Here is an 18,889-nt window from a genome sequence, read left to right as displayed (position 1 = left end):
ACTAATTTGAGTTTTCATTTCTGTTAATAGTTGTTTTATGTAACTGGGTGCTCTGAAGTTTGGTGCATGTATATTTAAGATAGTTATCTCTTCCTCTTGGAGTTTTCCCCTTACGAGTATGTAATGACCTTCTTTGTCCTTTCTGATCATTGTTGGTTTAAAGTTCATGTTGTCTGCAAACAGAATGGCTACTCCTGCTTTTTTTTTTTTTTTTTTTTTTTTTTTTGGATTCTTGCTGCATGATGTATTTTTTTCCATCCTTTGACTTTCAGTCTGTGAATATCTTTCTGGGTTAGATGGGTTCCTGTAAACAGCATATGATTGGATGTTGTTTCTTGATCCATTCTGCTAGTCTGTTTCTTTGGATTGGTGCATTGAGACTATTTACATTAATGGTTATAACTGTTATATGCTGGTTTATTGTTGACATGTTATCCCTCTGCTGTTGCATCTTTATCTTTCTGTTCTGTTTAATTATCTGCTTTGCTTAGTGGTTTTTTCCTTTGTGTATCTAAACTGTCTCTCAATATTTTTTGCAGGGTTGGCTTGGTGTTCATGAAGTTCTTCAGCTGTTCTTTGTCATGGAAGTATCCTATTTCACCATCAATTTTGAATGATAGTTTTGCAGGGTATATCAGTCTAGGTTGCAAATCATTTTGCTTTAGGATCTGGAATACTCCATGCTCTTCTTGACTTTATTGTTTGTGCTGAGAAGTCTGCTGTGATTCTGATAGGTCTTCCTCTATAGATGATCTGTCTTTTCTCTCTGACAGCTTTTAATAATCTATTCTTGTGTTGGATTTCTGGGATGGTGATTATTATATGTCTGGGTGTAGTTTATTTTGGTTATGACTATTTGGAGTTCTATAGGCTTCACTGATCCTGATGTCGGTTTCTGATCTCATGCTTGGGAAATTTTCAGCTTTTACTTCTCTAAATATCCTCTTGACATTCTTTATGTTGTCCCCTTCTTTTTCATTAATCTCTATCAATCTTATATCATTTTTCTTTGCATCTTCTTGCAGTTGTTGAATTGTTATTTCCTGATTCCTTGTTATTTTTGAAAGATCTTTCCTTTCCTGTTCACTAGCTGCAATTTTATCTTCAAGGTCTGAAATTCTATCTTCACTTTCATTGTGGCGGTTTATACAGCTTTCAGTGGAGTTTTTTATTTCCTGTATATCTCTGTGCATCTGCTTTATGTATTCTGTTTGTTTCTTATATTGCTCATCTAGGGATTCTATCTTTTTGTTTAGATAGCACTCCTATACCATTTAACTCACACACTATATGGTTTAGTTTCTCCTTGAATAGTTCCTCCAATTTTTTAACTGTGTTTTCTTTAGATATATTCAGAATCTCTTTCATTTCTTTTATCATTTCTTCATTTACCTGGGAGATTATTTCGAGTTTGAATTTCTTTAAAGCTTCCTGAAGTTGCTTGTTAATTTTAGTAGCTATTATTTCCGATATTTGAAGTGAACGGCATATATTTTCTTCTATATACACAGCTCCTAGGGTTTCTTGAGATGGGCTGGAGGTTTGAGGTTGCAATTTGGTCTTTCGTTTTGTCATTTTCCTATATTTCTGTGTTTCAACTGTTATTTGAAAGCTTCCTCAGGATCTGTTGGAAATCCACTTCTATGTTCACAGCTCCTGGGACTCTGGTACCCAGTTTCCCCAAGCCACTGGGCCTCTAGAACCAATGGCTCTCTTCTGCCTGTTTTGAACTTCATAGTTCCAGATAAGCTGGGCTCAAGGGACACTGTGCGCCCACCCGCTTGCTGGAAGCTCCACAGTTCTCCAAGCCAGCCAGAATGGGGAGGCGGATGGAGATGCCTCAAACCCACTTATCCACTTCACTGCACCTGGAAGCCTGGATGGTCCCGAACAGTCTGGGCTTGGGGCAGAGTGCACTGGGCACTTACCACGGGCCGTGGGGCTTCTGGAACTGGTGATGCTGGCCTGCTTGCTGAGATAGCCACAGTCCTCCGGACACACGGTGAGGTGGATATAGCCGCCTCAGATCCGCCCATCCCTTCTTCTGCACCCAGACGGTGCAGGAGTCTCAAATAGGCTGGGCTCCGGGGATAGTGTGCGCCTGCCTGCTTGGTGGAAACTCCACAGTTCTCCGAGCCGGAATAGGTAGGCGGATGTTTCCTACATTTCCTGACAACTGACTAAATCAGAATAGCCTGAATTTATTCATTACTTGTCTACCAACAAAATATCCACATTTTTTTCTATCCATATTTGTATCCATTCAATCAATTTATAGTTTCATCAATCAAATACTTCTACACATAACGTTTCCTTTGTTTATGTGCACTCTGTCAATATCAACATATTACCAGGTAACAGTTATTTTCCCTTGATACTGAAACAAAATAGCCAATACCCAAAATTAAATCAGAAAATCTTTACTTAGCTCACAGTTTACTTAGATCATAGAAGCTTCAGTCCATAGTTGGCTAGCTCCATGGCAGGGAGGGATAGCACACGAGTATTGTGGAGGAGAAACAGTTCATGGCAGGCAGAAGGTATCAAAGCAAGAGGACTCTCTTTTGGTCTCTAGTCTTGTATTTATGTTATTAGGATTAGGGTGATAATAATGAAATCAGTGGAATGATTTAGTAATCACCCACCCTTAATCCTAGTGTCCTTATTCCTAGCATTATACCATGAATCAATCACATACTCTAGATTGAGTCACTTGAAAAAGCCCAAACTATAAATTCATGAGTCTTTCAAGGGACATCTCCACAGAATCCATAGCACTAGGGAAGATATTTCTACACTCTTTAACTCTGTATTCCCAAAGAAATTACATACCTGTCACTTATCTGCTGTTTGTCACTGATATATTCATATATTCATTCAACTTATTTGTACTGAGCAACCCATACATGTCTTCATGCTAACTCTATGATAGGGTGCTGTCAGGGGAGGCGAACTGCATAGCATACTAATCAAACTGGGAATTTCATTTTTCCCATTCTCTTATGAAATAGCAGTTATGAACTGACTATATATCTCTTCACATAGAACTATTCAAGGAGAAACTAAACCATATAGTGTGTGAGTTAAATGGTATAGGAGTGCTGAGAGGGGACACTTTCAATGTAACCAGCAGTGACGCTTCTCAAGAAAAGTGACATTTGTACATTGATGGAAGATCATGGTCATTCTGTGTCATCACAGGGAAACCACTCCCCTTATGAGGAAATTAAATTGTGGTTTCATGAGATATCTGAGCTTCTACATCTTCTATTTAGATCTCAACCATGAAAGATACTTCTGTAACTTAAGAGGGAGCCTATAAAGCAATGTTTTTCTAGTGTATTTATAGATTGGCTCTAATGTGGTCCTAATGGTTAGATCTGTGTTCATTGTTTGAAGTAGTTTAACCAAGATATTCAAGAAATTAAATAATCACTATTTTATAACATCTGAAAGAGGAGAACATTTCAGTCAATCTACATGTGGCTCAAGAGGATTAATCTTATGCAGGGATACTTGCTCATTTTGAGAAAATCCAGAGAGCCTCTTTATGAGTTATTGTGGAAGTGCTTCCCTGCTTACCACTGCCCGCAGTACACACACATCTCTGAATTGTGGTGGATTATCACATATAATGGAAGCATCTTCAGTTGTTTTGGTTCCATATCTGGGTTAGACCTGTTAGCTCATGTAGGCAACTTCAGTACTCATGCAACCTTGCAAAAAAGCAAAGTACAAGTTGAAATGAGATTCAGTGATTTTGTGAGTTAGGGTTTCCTATGGTATAATGAGAAATCCCCTTTCAAAGTGATTTGAAAAGCAAAGTATTTAGGGGTGTAGTAGTATCTTCCGGTAACTGAACACTTCACAAACACATGGTTTTGTTTCTTTTGGATGGATCTAAGGTATTGTTAATCACTCAGTTTCTACTCTTCTCTGTTGGTTTCTCACTGAAACATATTTATCCCCTGTAGATGTGAAAAAAGAACAGTCTAGACTTCTCTCTGTTTAGAGATCTTCTGTAAGATTACAGTGTTAATTTTGGTGTACAGTCAGTTGGACTGATCCTGACAGGTATCCATACTGGCACTAGTCTCTAACTTTGGGGATGGTAACACCAAGATTAAATATGGACACTTGAAATCACAAAGTAGGAAAGGAATAGGGAAGCAAGTGAGGAATGATGTGAATGCCATGTCTGGCCACTCCACTGCACCCCTTAACATATGAACTAGTGAAGCTGTCATAGTTCCATCACTACAGGCAACTCATTTCCACATTGTTCAAGAGACAAATTGGGATGATGTTACCAGGGTGATCATTTAGATGAAAGATGAGTAGAGGCACCAGAAGATGTTCTCCCAAGAGCTCCAGTGATGCTGATTTTGGTTTAACTCCTATTGCAGGTGCCTGCCTCTCCCTGTCCTACTTGCCTCCTTATGGTTGTGCATATCAGTCTGTGTAGTGACCTTTTTCTCTGGGCCTAACAAAAGATAGAGCAGGAGGAAAAGCTGGATTGCTCTGGGGCACAAGCAGAATGAGCTGGGTCTTATTGAAATATTCTCATGCTGTTTTCCCTTTGTCTTCACAGAAATTTTTTACTGTGGATTTACCTGGAGACCCCAGGGAGGTAAGAATGTTCGTTTTCTTGATTATGGGTTTTGATTCTTTACACCTCCAATTCATTATGAAATAAACCCCTGCTTTTTGGAATGATAGTTACTTCTTATGGACATGGTGCTGAATCCCTCCTAGGGCTATGACTTGCCATAGTAACACAGACCGTAAGATCAGAGAAGGGACTGAAATGGGCTAATATCCTGAGTCTCATTCCTGTGCTCCTGGTCAGAAACAAATGTGTGTATTCTGAGCTTATGTACCTTTTTTTCATTATCATTTTTTTGCTTTGGAAACCTCCTGGGAAAGAGAATTGATCATAGTTTTCTATTATGAGGGGGAAGAAGTAACTGGATAAGTAGCACAGGATCATTCAATGAGCCCAATCTCCTGGGAGGGCATAGGGCTAATTTGCTATGCAAAGAAATAAGGTCTGACTGCAACTCTCCTCCTAGCATTTCAGACCCATTTGCCCATCCTCTGCAGCTCTTAAAGGAGAAAGAGAACGTGTGCAATGGGGACTTGGTGTGAATGTAAATATCACTGTCAGGGATAGACTGAGTATGTGTATTCATCAACTTTCCTGTCACTGGAACAAAATACTTGGCACCTGAAGTTTAAAGTAGGACAGGTTTATTTATCTTTGCAATTCCAGTTGGTTCAGTCTGTTAGAAACTGATTACAAGCAGAAATGGCATAGCAGAAGAGTCAGTGATGACTTGTTCAACACATTGTAGCCAGGAAGCAGAAAGACAAAAGTGCATACAAGATGGGGACACAGCCTTTCAAATTACCTGGGATAACTTCTTTCTACTGGACCAGGTCCCAGTTACAAACATGAGACTTTCAGGAGATTTTATAATCCCCTGAAGAAGTCCAGCTGTTGGGTAGGAAATAAACCAGCTCTCAGGAAACCTGAAGATACAATATTGTAAGTAGAGCTAACAGCAGCTGTAATACGCAGCAGGCCTGTGTGTTGTGCAGGAGGATGTAGACTGTGCAGACTCGGGAGGTCATAGGGGGTGGGGTGGGCAGATCATTGAAAGGACATGGTTAGTGATTCAGCACCAGATGGATGCTGCCCAGATGGCTCTGAGCAGCACAGTGATATATCTTAGATTTACAACAGACTCTGAGTCTAGTTTGCACTAAATAGCAGGGAAGAGTCAGGACAGGTACATAGACAACAGACTGGGGAGGGGGAAAATGTGCTTCAGCAGGCCAATCAAGGGATGTTGCTTGATTATATTAGGAGTGGAACAGTGGACAGGGGACATGGGCATGGAGTCTGGATGTATCTGAAGGAAGAAATGACATGACTTGCTGATGAACAGGATGTGCAGTGTGAAGAAATAAAGATGTTCCTGAGTTTTGGGACTCAAGCATATGGGTTTCAGGCAGCCACCATTTTCCACTGTGCAGACAAATGTTCATTACTATTGCTTTCATGTTTGCTAATTGCAGGGGTCTCCCATGGTTGCTTTCCCCACTGAATCTTTCATTGCTTGTCTTCTACACTTTTGCTATTCACTGCTTCTTATTTTTCTCCACATTTTACTATGAATGATGCCATACGTCTAGACTTATAAATCTAAATGAGGGCATATCATGTCCCTCCTTAAAAGTCTGATCTTGTTTACTAGACAAATTGACATTTTTTTCTTTGTTTAAGACTTCAAAGCATATATGAGATTCAAGGATGTGCCAGATATTAAGCAGAACACACGCTCTACAACCTGACAATATTACTTGTCCCTGCTCTGGGGCATTTTCCTAAGGTCACTGCTCCTTTACATTTCTGAATTTAGCTCTGCACAGTGACTCCTTGTCTCTTTGCTCAGGAATTTTCCACTTTTGTGCTATCCCTCCATTTTTTCTTTGCTTGACCATAGATTTCAATTCTACCTCATCCTGTGCCTGGCAAATATGTGCTCCCATGACCCTGTTATAAATCATCTTTCAGATGAGCCATTCATCTTGCTGTTTCCAGAGCAGCCCCTACTGAAGTAAACAGGCTTTCTGCTGTACCAGTAGTTGCAACCAGAACCTGCTCTGTATGACATACTTGCAGTAGGATTTGGCCCTTGTCATTATGTTTCTTGCTCTGAAATAGAGAACCAAGGTGCATTTAGGCAGCTTGAGTGATAGGCTTAAAAGTTTCAGCTTTATAGATTAATAGATCTATAGCAATGATCCTAAACAATCTGGGAGTCTTTAATCTTGAAGTCTTTGATTTTTGAAATGTGTTTGTTATGCTAAATCATTACTTGCAGGACTCATATGATCTCTGCCAAAGTACACACAGAGTGCTGAAAAAGTTGAGTAGCATTGTGTCCTTGTACCCTTGTGAGGTTAAAGAATAAAATTTGTCTTACAGCTCCAGCTCTCATGCAAAGAGATGTCTTTTTTGTTATCTCTTAAGTGCACTATTTTATGCAATATTTCTTTACCAGTGATTTTGCTGTATAAGGTGGTTTTCAAACAGGGTTGAATTGCTATCCACTGTTCCTAAGCATAGTAGACGGATTGCTTTATGGAGGAAAGACAACAAATAGTTCTACTTCATTCAGCCTTGCTTGTGAGACTGTTCCTCATGATTTCTATTTTAATGAATCAATAATACTGTCAGTCCAAAATCAGAAGAGATTTTCCTACCTCTCTGTGAAGGAAAGTAGTAAAGTAATATCAATAGTATGTGATACAGCTGTAACCAAGATGGTAAAGTAACTAAATCAGTGTATTTATGAGTGGCAAATTTATGAAAAGTGTAGTAGATGGCATTTCTATGAGCAGAAGTGCAAAAATTTAAAATTATATTACAGAGAGTCACGAAAATTTTGCACCTTCCAGGTATTGTATTATCATAAATGAATTTTACATGCAACTAATTCTCTGTAACAAGTTTGTGTTGTATAATAAAACTTTAAATAAGTACCTAAAGGCAAAACAAAAGTGATAATAATATGGCAGAGGCCCCCAGGAACTGTGGAATCACCTTTGGAAAATTATCCAGTGTTCCTAATTCAGCACTCATTGTAATTTTATATACATAAATATTATAAAGACACCAGGATTGACTTCATGAATATTATAATAGATATTTTAATTTGGGTGATAATTCCCCTTCTCCTCTCTCACCAGCATCACATCACCACCACTAACTCCTCAAATTTCTCCCCTTGGTGTCTCATAGATGTACCCCTGGGTTTCTCTGGCTACTGATCACTGCCAGGAGAGATGTTGGTTATGGTCACACCCTCAAATAGACAGAGAGAGGAACATGTGTGTTATCACAGGCAGAGTAATGAAAGGCGTTATGCTCCCCAGAATTATCCTGTGGTGCCCACTGTTGTTGATGGTGTGCTGCTGCCCAAGGCACCTGAAGAGATTCTGGCTGAAAAGAATTTCAATACCATCCCCTATATTGTAGGAATCAACAAGCAAGAGTTCGGCTGGATCCTTCCCATGGTGAGTGTGTACAGGCTTCTTAGATAGAGGCGCCTCCGCCACATATTCAGTTAACTCCTGGGTGCTGCAACCTTAAAATACTGTTCCTAAAACAAATTTTGATTGTATTTCCATGAAACAATACTAAAATATCCAGATGAAGGATATAATTGTGTAGTTGGACAAACTGAGGAATCCCAGAGTTGAAGAAGCTGGAGAGTCAAGGAGATTGAACATGAGGAGCAACAACTTCTACTTTGAGGCTGTACTATGGTTTCCTTAGATCTCCACCTGAGTTCTCTGATATTTAATTGGCAAAAGTCATTGAAATGTGTTTGTTATGCTAAATCATTACTTGCAGGACTCATATGATCTCTGCCAAAGTACACACAGAGTGCTGAAAAAGTTGAGTAGCATCATGTCCTTGTACCCTTGTGAGGTTAAAGAAAAACCTCACAAGGGTACAAGACCTTCACTCTATTTAAGACACCTTTTTTTTACTAAAATGGAATAGGGCAATTCCTCTGTTATTGATAAGCAAAATTATGTACTAGATAATACAATCAAACACCTTGTATTCAGTAACTTGAATGCAATAGAGAGAAGATTAATAAAGAATAACAGCAAACATGACTTGAATATAAATCTCTCACACCAAAGGCTGGAAAGTTTTAAGGCTGGGTGAGCTCTGGAAGGTATCTGGATATGATGGGAGCATTCATGTGGCCAGGTCACTGGACTTGTTCCCTTATGATCATCTGCAGGAGAAACAGATTTATTTTCCTCACATGAATCAGAAGTGTAGGTTCAAGTGAGGCACCCACGGAAGGCAGACTTTTATATTACCTTTAAGAGTCATCTCCCCAAATATTTATGTATTTCAGGGAAGGATCAAGATATTTTCCTCCAAAATTAGCTCTTAGATCTCACTAAAAGTGAGATTTATGTTTCAAAGGGAAGAGGAGTAGGAAGAATTTTAAGCTTCCTAAAGTTACCTCTCTAAGTGGTGCGTGTTCATAGAGTGTTTACCACAGCATTGACAGCATTTTCAAGCATGTACTTTGTGATTGGGTCATGTTAGGTAGGATGTCAATTATGTTTCTCAGTGCAGAGATTTGAAAAGATGAGAGTTCTGAATCTCAGTTAAGAAAAGTTTCAGTCATTACACCAAATTCAAAGGTGATTTTTTTTCCTCAGTCATGTAGGTCTGTGCATTGTTTTTTTCACTGATCCTTTCAAATTCATAAAAGATCCAGGAATATCAGGTCCCAACACAGAAGTTTAATGCTATATTGGTTTGGCTGTTTTCCTGATATTTCATGATTATTCATAAAGGCTTAACCATTCTACTAACAGGTGTTGGGAAATCCAGTCCCTGAAGGCAAGCTGGACCAGAAGACGGCCACATCGCTCCTGTGGAAGTTGTATCCCTTTGCTGTAAGCTGTGTGGGAATCATGGCAATAAAACAACAGAGAAGGATTGTGGGCTTGCACAAAGTTACACAGCCATTCAATGGCCTGAATTCTGAGTTTGTGTCCATTTTTCTGTCTTCCCCATTTTACTACTCAGGGAGAATTTGCACAGGGCTCAAGATTTTCACCATCAAAACAATGTGGCTGACTGACTGGAAAATCTGAAATACTTATTAGATGTGGGTTGTCACTTTCTTGATGCATTTCAGAATGTTCCTGAGGAACTGACAGCAGTGGCCACTGAGAAGTATTTAGGAAAGACAGATGACCTTGTGAAAAAGAGAGAACTGTTCCTGGACTTAATGGGAGATTTGATGTTTGGTGTGCCATCTGTGATTGTGGCCCGTGGCCACAGAGGTGAGTCATGGCAAAAAGACACTCATACACCAGCTCTGGTCTCTGAGCTGCCTGGCTCCTCTTTAGACAGATGATAAAGTTTTGGGAATCAAGACTGAAAGACTGATTCTTCATGACCTGCAAAGAGGGCTCTGTTTCATTTTGTTTCTGTCAAGAGAGAATTGAGAAAAGGGTCTAAATATAAATTGTTAGTTTGTGAAGTAATCCTAGTAAATATCAGTAGGGAGGCATGAGAAAATGACCCAAGGAAGAGATGGAAGATAAAAATTGTGGCCAACCAAGAATTTCCCTGTTTTGCAAACCAGAACTAGAGAGCTGTCAGAACAAAGAAAAAGACATGTATCAGGGTTGTGCTGTCTGTGCAGCAAGGAGCTGGCCATTCATCGAACAGTGCCCACATTCCATAGGTTGAAGGCTCTTCTAAGTAGTTGTTAACTGTATGTGATTTGATCTCCAGGGGACATGGGCCGTGATTTAAGTGGTCATACAAAATATGGGGCATATACACTACCAATGCTGACAGTAGGATCTAAGCCAATCTGCCCAGAGTCAGTTATCAGTGAGGCACCAGCAATATCTGTTACACGGTCTACTTTCTGGAAGCTAGTGTGGTATGCTGGACTAAAAGTCAAATACTGGAGTATGGGACTGAAATATTCTCAGAGTCAAAGCTGGATTCCTGTTAATTTAACAGTTAGATGTGGAAGAAATATAGAAGTTACTTATTGCATCAGAGAGGTTGGCCAGGAGAAAGACTACCAAAAGCAGAGGGCAATAGATGAGGGCAGTGATGATTTTCACTATCTGTGCTGGTGTGTGCCAGTGTGGCCAAGCTGAGGACCAGCTGAGGTGTATCACATCACCTTCTAACATTGTTCTAAGAATGTATGATTGGAGAGTGTTTATGGGTAGATGAGCTCACTTAGGCAGAAGCTTACTTCAGGAAATTCTCTTTAGGAGGTCTCAGAGAACTCTTCTATGACTTCCGTGTCTTGTTATCAAACTCTCAAGTCAGTAAAACTTTCTTTATCTTATCCTTCAGCACCTACCATTCTGGACCTTATAAATATTCTAAAAACTCATCCTAATATTTTTCTTCACTGTTTACTTTTTTGAAATTTCAATTCCTTACTAACTTCTTCTAGCAGTTGCATGAATACAATACAATAAGACATTTTGAGAAAAAGGAAAATCAGCAGAGAATATGTATATATATATATATATATATATATATATATATATATATATATAATTTTGGAATTTTTACATTTGCAAATTATATATTTTAAAAGTATAAGGTATAAATTTATAGCATAATTTATATATTATTATATATATAATGTTATTATAATGCATAATGTCTGAATATCAGTTAGAATAATTAAATCAAGCTGTGAACGCATCAGGCTCTTTAACTACTGGATATTCATTATAATGGCAAGCTTTCACCTTTGTTTCTCAGAAATGTAATTGTGGAACAGTCAATATTAAAAATATGCAGTTGAACTGAAATAGAAACAAACTTCCACCTATCAGAGATTTAGTGTCTTTTCAACATCATCTCATTCTATCATTCATATCAATCTACATCAGAACTGCTATTCCCTCTAGTTTTGAGAGTTTTGTTTTAGATTCATATATATGTTAATATGAAATATCTTTCTCTGACTTATTTTACTTACAGTGTTGTTCTGTTTCTTTCATGTCACAATTGACAGAGCTTCTCTTTGTAAGCCGAGTTGTTGTCATACTGCATTGGTGTTGCCCACTTTTCTGTTGAGAGACACAGGTTGATTTTGAGACCCAACCTCCTTGAATAGTGTGGCAGTGAAAATGGGGTACAGACATTACATCACTAAACTCATGTTGAATACTTTGACTAGATACCCAGCCGTAGGATTATTGGGTCATACGGTAATTCTATGGTTAGTTATCTGAAAAACCTCTGAATCATTTTGCCTCTGCAACACGTTGTAAAAGTATTGTCTTTTTCCACATCCTTGCCAGCACTTGTTTCTTTTTAAAAATTTTTTGATAAAAGCCATTCTGCCTAGAGTGAGATAATATCTCATTGCAATTTTCCTTACATTTTCCCAATTACTCGTGGTACTACTCTTTTTAAAAATATTTTTTTCTATTTGTGGGTCTTACATTAAGCAATATCAGCTCAGGATGTTGGCTCTTTTTTTTTCGGTACCAGGGATCAAACTCACAACTGCCTGCTTGCAAGGCAGGTGCTTATGCCGCTGAGCTAAACCCTTAGCACCCTTTGCTCATTTTTTAATTGAGTTTTTTTTTCTTGGTTTCTTTTCTTGCATTGTGATTTTTGAACTTCTTGTACAATTTGTTCAATAAACGCTTACATGTATGGATTGCGTAAGTTTTCACAATCTTAAGTGTTCACTGTATGCAGTTAATTTTTTTCTTCCTTTGAAGCAACTTTTTAGTTTGAGATAATCCCATTAATTTCTTTTCTACTTATATTACTTCTACTTTTGGAGTTAAATCAAAAAGTCATTTGCCCAGGACACTGCAATGTAGTTTTCCTCTATGATTTTTGTGTATTATTTTTTTTAATTTTATTTAAAAAAGACTAAACAAAATGTAAAATGGGTAGAAATAATACATACTTTCAAAGAAAAAATAAACAGTAAGAAATCACTAGTTGATGATTTCATATTGTCCTCTTAAAAATAGTTGTTCAAGATACAAAGGTGGAACATCTAAATTGAGTATTCAAACAGCAAGACTGCAACCAGTTCTTTTCAACCATCCAACAAAAACTTAGCAATATGGTTATCAATCCTATATACTTAAACATACATGCAGTTATCCATATCCTCATTTATGTTGAGATTAAACAAATCAAAGTAGCCTAAAATCACTCTGAGCAAAGAATAATATTATTGCTGGATTTCACATCATGACACTCCAGGATCAGCATGGGGTACTGTAGTGTGTTTTTTTCTTCAAAGTATTTTTTCACTTTGTCATGTGTCATAAAATCAGTTCTCATAAACTGCTGATAGGTTCTACGCATGAATGAGTCTTAACATGTGTTTCTATCCTTTCTATGTTAGAAGGAGAAACACCATAAAACAGGACAAAACAAAACATATTCCTAGAAACACATGAAATGAAAAAGACATAGAAAACCACTGTAAAAAGAGTTCTACCATGGTTACTGTGTTGTCTCTTGTTGTCTTCAATAGAATTGGCTATATCATCAGACTAAGTATAATTGAAAATAGTATCACATAACAGTATTAATAAAAACACGATTTTGTAGATAGTGTAAAACTACAAAAACAGGTAGTAATCAAACCAGAATGGGTATCGTAGTGAATCTGGTCATCTTCAGTAAAGTTACTTATACTCTCAGACTTGATACTATCATTCATAACAGTTTTAAGTAAAATCTGTTGATACCAAACAGCAATAAAATAAACCAAATTTAACTAAGATGAGTCATGATAAAATAGTACAAGTTATACAGGGCCCCAGATTAAGTTAACAGGAAATTAAAGATGATTACTGTGCCGTATCCTGATATTTTGGGGATAGCTGTCTGTGCCCTCAGATCTAGTGCAAAAAGACAAATTGGGACATAATAAATTTTACCTAAATAGAATGGTGAAAGTAATGTGGGTTTCAATTCCTGATACACTATTAATAATATCTTCTGCCATCTTTTTTAAGACTATTTCACCCTTTTCACTCCCCCAAAGTGCACTGTGCATTTTTGGACTTCACCAACAACCTTGGACTTGATCTCTAGTTGTATTCCTTTACCTATTAAAGCCTGTCTTTCCAACCTATCCACAAATACTGGTCTAGTTACCCCTATTACTCTCTGGTTCCCTGTCACATAGAGCACTGTTTTTGTATATTTGATTTTCAGTCCATATATCCTTTTTCGGGTTAATTATATTTCCATTAAAGAGCATTTTGTTGGACCCTACCTCCTGACCTACTTTACCTGTAACTTCTCTTTCTTTTTTATTTAGTTTATCAAGGTTATCTACATTAGCGATTATATCCAACCTTCTCTGCATCTTTTCTGTTGTGCTCTTTTTCTGCCACTAGTTGTCTGCATTTCTTCTTCATTCCACTTTCTGCTCCGTTCATTGAGCCCTCTCTGCCACGGTTCCTGGAATCTTGGTACTTTTTTCTCTTTAGAGTGTCCTTCATATTCTCTGTAGAGTTGGATTGGTGGTCACGAATTCCCCCATTTCCTCTTTGTCTTGGAAGCATCTTGTTTCTCCATTAATTTCTAGAGACAGTTTTTCAGGGTACGTCAATCTGGGTTGGAGTTTATTTTCTTTCAGGACTTGGAATACTTCATTCCAAGCTCTTCTTGATTTTATGATCTGTGTCAAGAAGTCTGCTGTGATTTTGATGAGTTTTCCTTTATAAGTAATCTGTTTCTTTTCTCTGACAGTTTTTAATATTCTGTTCTTATATTGAATCTCTGGGATCTTGATTATTATATGCCTGGGTGTATCTCCGTTTTGGTTGTAGGTGGCTGGAGTTCTGTATGCTTCATACATTTGAATATCATTTCCTTTTCCTATGTTTGGGAAGTTTTCCTTAATTATTTCTGTGAACAAACTTTGTAGTTCATTTGTTTGTACCCCTGCTTCTTCATTCACATTCTTTATTCTTAAGTTACAGATCCTCTTGATGTCTTCTAGTCTTTGTATTTTTTACTGATTGTTTCTTTGTTATTTTTCAGAAATTTTTCCTTTCATGATCCCGTATTGCAAACCTGTCCTCCAGTTTGGATAATCTATCCCTAGTTTCTTTCAAGCAACTTTGCCACCTTTCAGTGGAATTTTAAATTTCCTGGTCATCTCTTTGAACCTGCTTCATGTATTCTATGTTTTCTTTATATTCTTCATCAAACGATTTTCTCCTTTTTTTGTGTTCCTCCATTCTTCCATCTGTGTCTTCTTGAGAGGTGCTTAGCATTTCTTTTATTAATCTATTTTTTTGCTTTACTTGGTTAAATATTTCACTTTTGAACTTGTCTATGAGGTCCTGTTTTATGTACACTGATGCCGTGTGTGATATTTCATGTTTGCTATCCTCAATCTCCTTTGTATTTATCTTTCCTGATTCAATATTCTCAGGTTTGGGGGCTGGATATTTTTTCTTGATGCTTCTTCTTCTCATATTTTTTTTATTTCTTCAATACAAATGTATAGAGGAGGCCCTAGACTCTTTCTTTGTTGGTTATGGTTCTTCTGAACTGCTCTGGGTAGGTGAACCTGCCTACTCCAGTGTGCTCTTGACATGCATACAGGGGTGGCGTATGCTGGCCTCCCCTCTGGGTCAGTCAACCTGCTGTATCCTTCAATGTGTTAGGGTGCTCTGCATATAGGGAATTGGTTTGGCACAACTTATTGGGTCTCAGCCAAAAGCATGACCCAGGGCAAGCACACCCCACTCATCCTGTCTGAGAAGGAAACAACAGACTGAAGTCACTGCTGTTTCTTATTCTTGCCATTCCTTCTCGGTTCCAAGATGTTGTCCAGTCAACCTTGGTGCAACTGCACCCATAACCACCATAAAACCTTGGTGCAACTGCAGTTCCAGTGAATCAAAATGGCATGAATTCAGGCAGCTCAATAAGTCACACTCTTGTGAGTTTGAGCACTGCAGCAGGAGCACCGAACCTTTAGCTATTCCAATAGTAGCACTGGAAATGCATATTTGATTGGTTTTTCTCACCTTAGTTTCTTCCTGGGTAAAGAGGACCCATCTCCCTGTGTCCAGGACTTCCCATACTGTGTTATTTTGGCATCTAAGTTGACTATCTCAGGGAGCCTCTGTAATCTTCTCTTATCTATCCACCATCTTTACTGGATCTCCTGTGTGATTATTTTTGAGTTTCTGACTATATACATCAATATTTATTTCCTATTTATTTGATTTTATATGTTACTACATAATAGTCAAGTTTCATCTTTATGCACGTAAGAACCCAGTTTTTCCTGAATGACTTTTTGAAGAAAGTGAATTTTTTAGAATTTTTCTCAAAAATCATTTGACCATCTATACCTAGATAGCTTTCTAGGATCTGAATCATATCCTTTGGGAAATGTGTGTGTGTGTGTGTGTGTGTGTGTGTGTGTGTGTGTGTGTTTCTTCATGTGTCTGTGTGTGTTGTGTCTATAGTCTATACCATGCAGTTTTAATTCCTATTATTGTGTATTGTTTGTTGGAAATCAGGCAGTATGCAAACCACCAACTTTCTCCTTTATATTCATGATTGACTTGGTGACTTGAGATTTTTTAATTTCATATGATCTTGAGGATTATTTTATACTTACTTAAATGAAAATTTTGGAGTTCACAGAAGAGTTTCATATAACTAGCAGATTGTTGTGGATACTATGGAAGAATATTAATTTTTTTCAATCCATGTGCCTAGGATATTTTCTCACCTGTTTGTGTTCATTAGTACCTTTCATTAATATTTTACATTTTTCAGGGTACAGCTATCACACCATCTGCATTAAATTTATTCCTAGTTATTTTTATTCTGTATGTATTGTAAGTGGGATTGCTTCCTCGATTTGATTTTTAGATAATTTATGGTTAGAACATAAAAAAACTACTGTGTTTTGCATGTTCATTGTGCATCCTTCAGCTTTATTATGTTCATTTATTTGTTCTAACCAATTGTAGTGAAGTTAATAGGGTTTTGTAGCTTTAGTTAGTATGACATCAGGAAAATGTGACAGCTTCAGCTTTTCTATTAGATCATCTTAAATTTTTTTTTTGCCTAAATGTTTTGAAAAAGACTTCCACTGCAGAGGTGGTCAGAACAACCACTTTTGCCTTCTTGCAGACTCTATGAGAAAGGCTTTCAATGTTTTGACCTTATAGAATAACCAATCTGGGCAGCTGAGGCCACGTGAGTTGTGTTTCAACATGTGGCACTGGCCTGGGGTGAGTTTAAGACCATCACTCCCAGTGTTTAGGTGCCACCCACCTTCCTGAAACACTTCACTGAACCCAGGAGATTTCGCTGTTCTGACAGGACCACACCCAGCGACCTTCTTACAATCTAAAGATTTGAGGCCAGCCTAGATGTGTTCCAGGGCACTGGTGCTGGCCTGTGGAGAGTTTTGGACATCAATCCCAAGAGTTAGGAGCATGCCGAGTTTCCTGGAACACCAGAGGTGGCAGGGGAGAGCCTGCACACCTGATTGGGCCATACTCAGCAACTTCCATTCAGTTTAAGAGCCAAGGGCATAGAGTTGATTTCCAACACGCCAAGGGTAGCTTTTGAACATTGTTCAAAATACAAAAATATAGAAAAATGCCAAGTAAAAGACCAAAATGCAATTTCAAACCTCCAGCCCATCCCAAGAAAGCCTAGCAGCCATGTACAAAGAAAAATTATAAGCCATACACCTGAAATGCCTGAAATGATAGCAATTGAAATAAAGAAGCAACTCCAGGAAGATATAAAGGAACTCAAATTAGAAATAATCTCCCAGGTAAAAGAAGAAATGACAAAAGTAAGAAAGAAATGCTGAACACATCTAAAGAAGACACAGTTAAAAAATTAGAGGAACAATGCAAAAAGATAGAATCCCTGCATGAAGAATATAAGAAATAAACAGAATACATGAAGAAGATTCAAAGAGATATACAGGAAATAAAAAATTCCATTGAAATTAATCAAAACCAACTCAAAGAAAATGAAGATATAATTTCAGACCTGGAAGACAAGATTGTGGCTAGTGAATAGAAAATGAAAGATCTTTGCAAAATAACAAGGAATCATATTAAAGAACAATTCAATAGCTGCAAGATGATGTAAAGAAAAACAACATAAAATTGAAAGGAATAAATGAAAAAGAAGAGGGCAGCACAAATCATATCAACAGGCTATTTACAGAAGTAATAGCTGAAAATTTCCCAAACATGAGGATGGAAACTGACACATGGATTAGTGAAGCATATAGAACTCCAAATACCCATAACCACCATAAAACCACACCCAGACATATGATAATCACCATCCCAGAAATCCAACATAAGAACAGAATATTAAAAGCTGTAAGAGAGAAAAAGCAGATCACCTACAAAGGAAAACCTACCAGAATCACAGCAGACTTCTCAACACAAACAGTGAAGTCAAGAAGATCAGGGAGTGAAGTATTTCAGAACCTAAAGTAAGATGACTTACAACACAGACTGATGTGCCCTCCAAACTGTCCTTCAAAATGGATGGAGAAATAAGATACTTCCATGACAAAAACAGTTGAAGAACTTCATGATCACCTAAGCAACCCTGCAAAGAATACTGAAAGGCATTCTAGAGAGACATAGGAAAAAACCACTAAGCAAGGTAGACAACTAAACAGAATGGAAAGGTAATAACACAACAACACAAAGATAACATGTCAACAATAAACCAACATACAACTGTTATAACCATGAATGTAAATGGTCTCAATTCACCAATTAAAAGAAAAAAGAGTGTCAGAGTGGATCAAGGAACAACATCCAACCATATGCTGTCTACAAGAAACCCATCTAATCCAAAATGAAACTCATACACTGAAAGTCAAAGGATAGAAAACAATACTTCATGCAATAGGAAACCCTATTCCCCCAAAAGTGGAGATAGCTATTCTGTTTGCAGACATTGTGAACTTCAAACCAAGTATGATCCAAAGAGATAAAGAAGCTCACTACACACTAGCTAGGGGAAAACTTCAAGAAGAAGAGATAACAATCTTAAATGTATATACACCAAATTCCAGAGCACCCAGTTATACAAAACAAGTATTAATAGAAATGAAAAATCAAATTAGCAATAACACAATTATAACAGGAGACCTTAACACACCACTGACACCAACGGAAAGATCAACCAGACAGAAAATCAGCAAAGAAATAACAGAACTGTATCACCCCTGTAAACAAATGGACTTGATAGATGTATATAGAGTGTTTCATCCAGCAACATCAA

At 37.6% G+C, this 18,889-nt stretch overlaps 1 protein-coding gene across 3 annotated transcripts in view; it reads left to right on the top strand.

The window, feature by feature from the left end:
* The window catches only part of LOC100718035 (liver carboxylesterase-like), a 47,841-nt gene that overhangs the window by 18,239 nt on the left and 10,713 nt on the right, over window positions 1-18,889 (top strand). For 2 of the 3 annotated variants that reach the window (XM_063247332.1, XM_063247334.1), the window contains 4 exons: window positions 4,592-4,630; window positions 7,945-8,085; window positions 9,421-9,501; window positions 9,747-9,894. In XM_063247332.1, coding sequence (XP_063103402.1) covers window positions 4,592-4,630; window positions 7,945-8,085; window positions 9,421-9,501; window positions 9,747-9,894 — 409 coding nt within the window. The remainder of the gene's footprint in view (window positions 1-4,591; window positions 4,631-7,944; window positions 8,086-9,420; window positions 9,502-9,746; window positions 9,895-18,889) is intronic. The other variant, XM_063247333.1, reaches the window with a different exon arrangement.

This window comes from Cavia porcellus, unplaced genomic scaffold (assembly GCF_034190915.1).
Source record: "Cavia porcellus strain 051 isolate PalLab524CR breed Dunkin Hartley unplaced genomic scaffold, mCavPor4.1 scaffold_4, whole genome shotgun sequence".
NCBI classification, from domain to species: Eukaryota; Metazoa; Chordata; class Mammalia; order Rodentia; family Caviidae; genus Cavia; species Cavia porcellus.
Note: the sequence above shows the minus strand (reverse complement) of the source record. Positions and strands in the feature narration are given on the sequence as shown.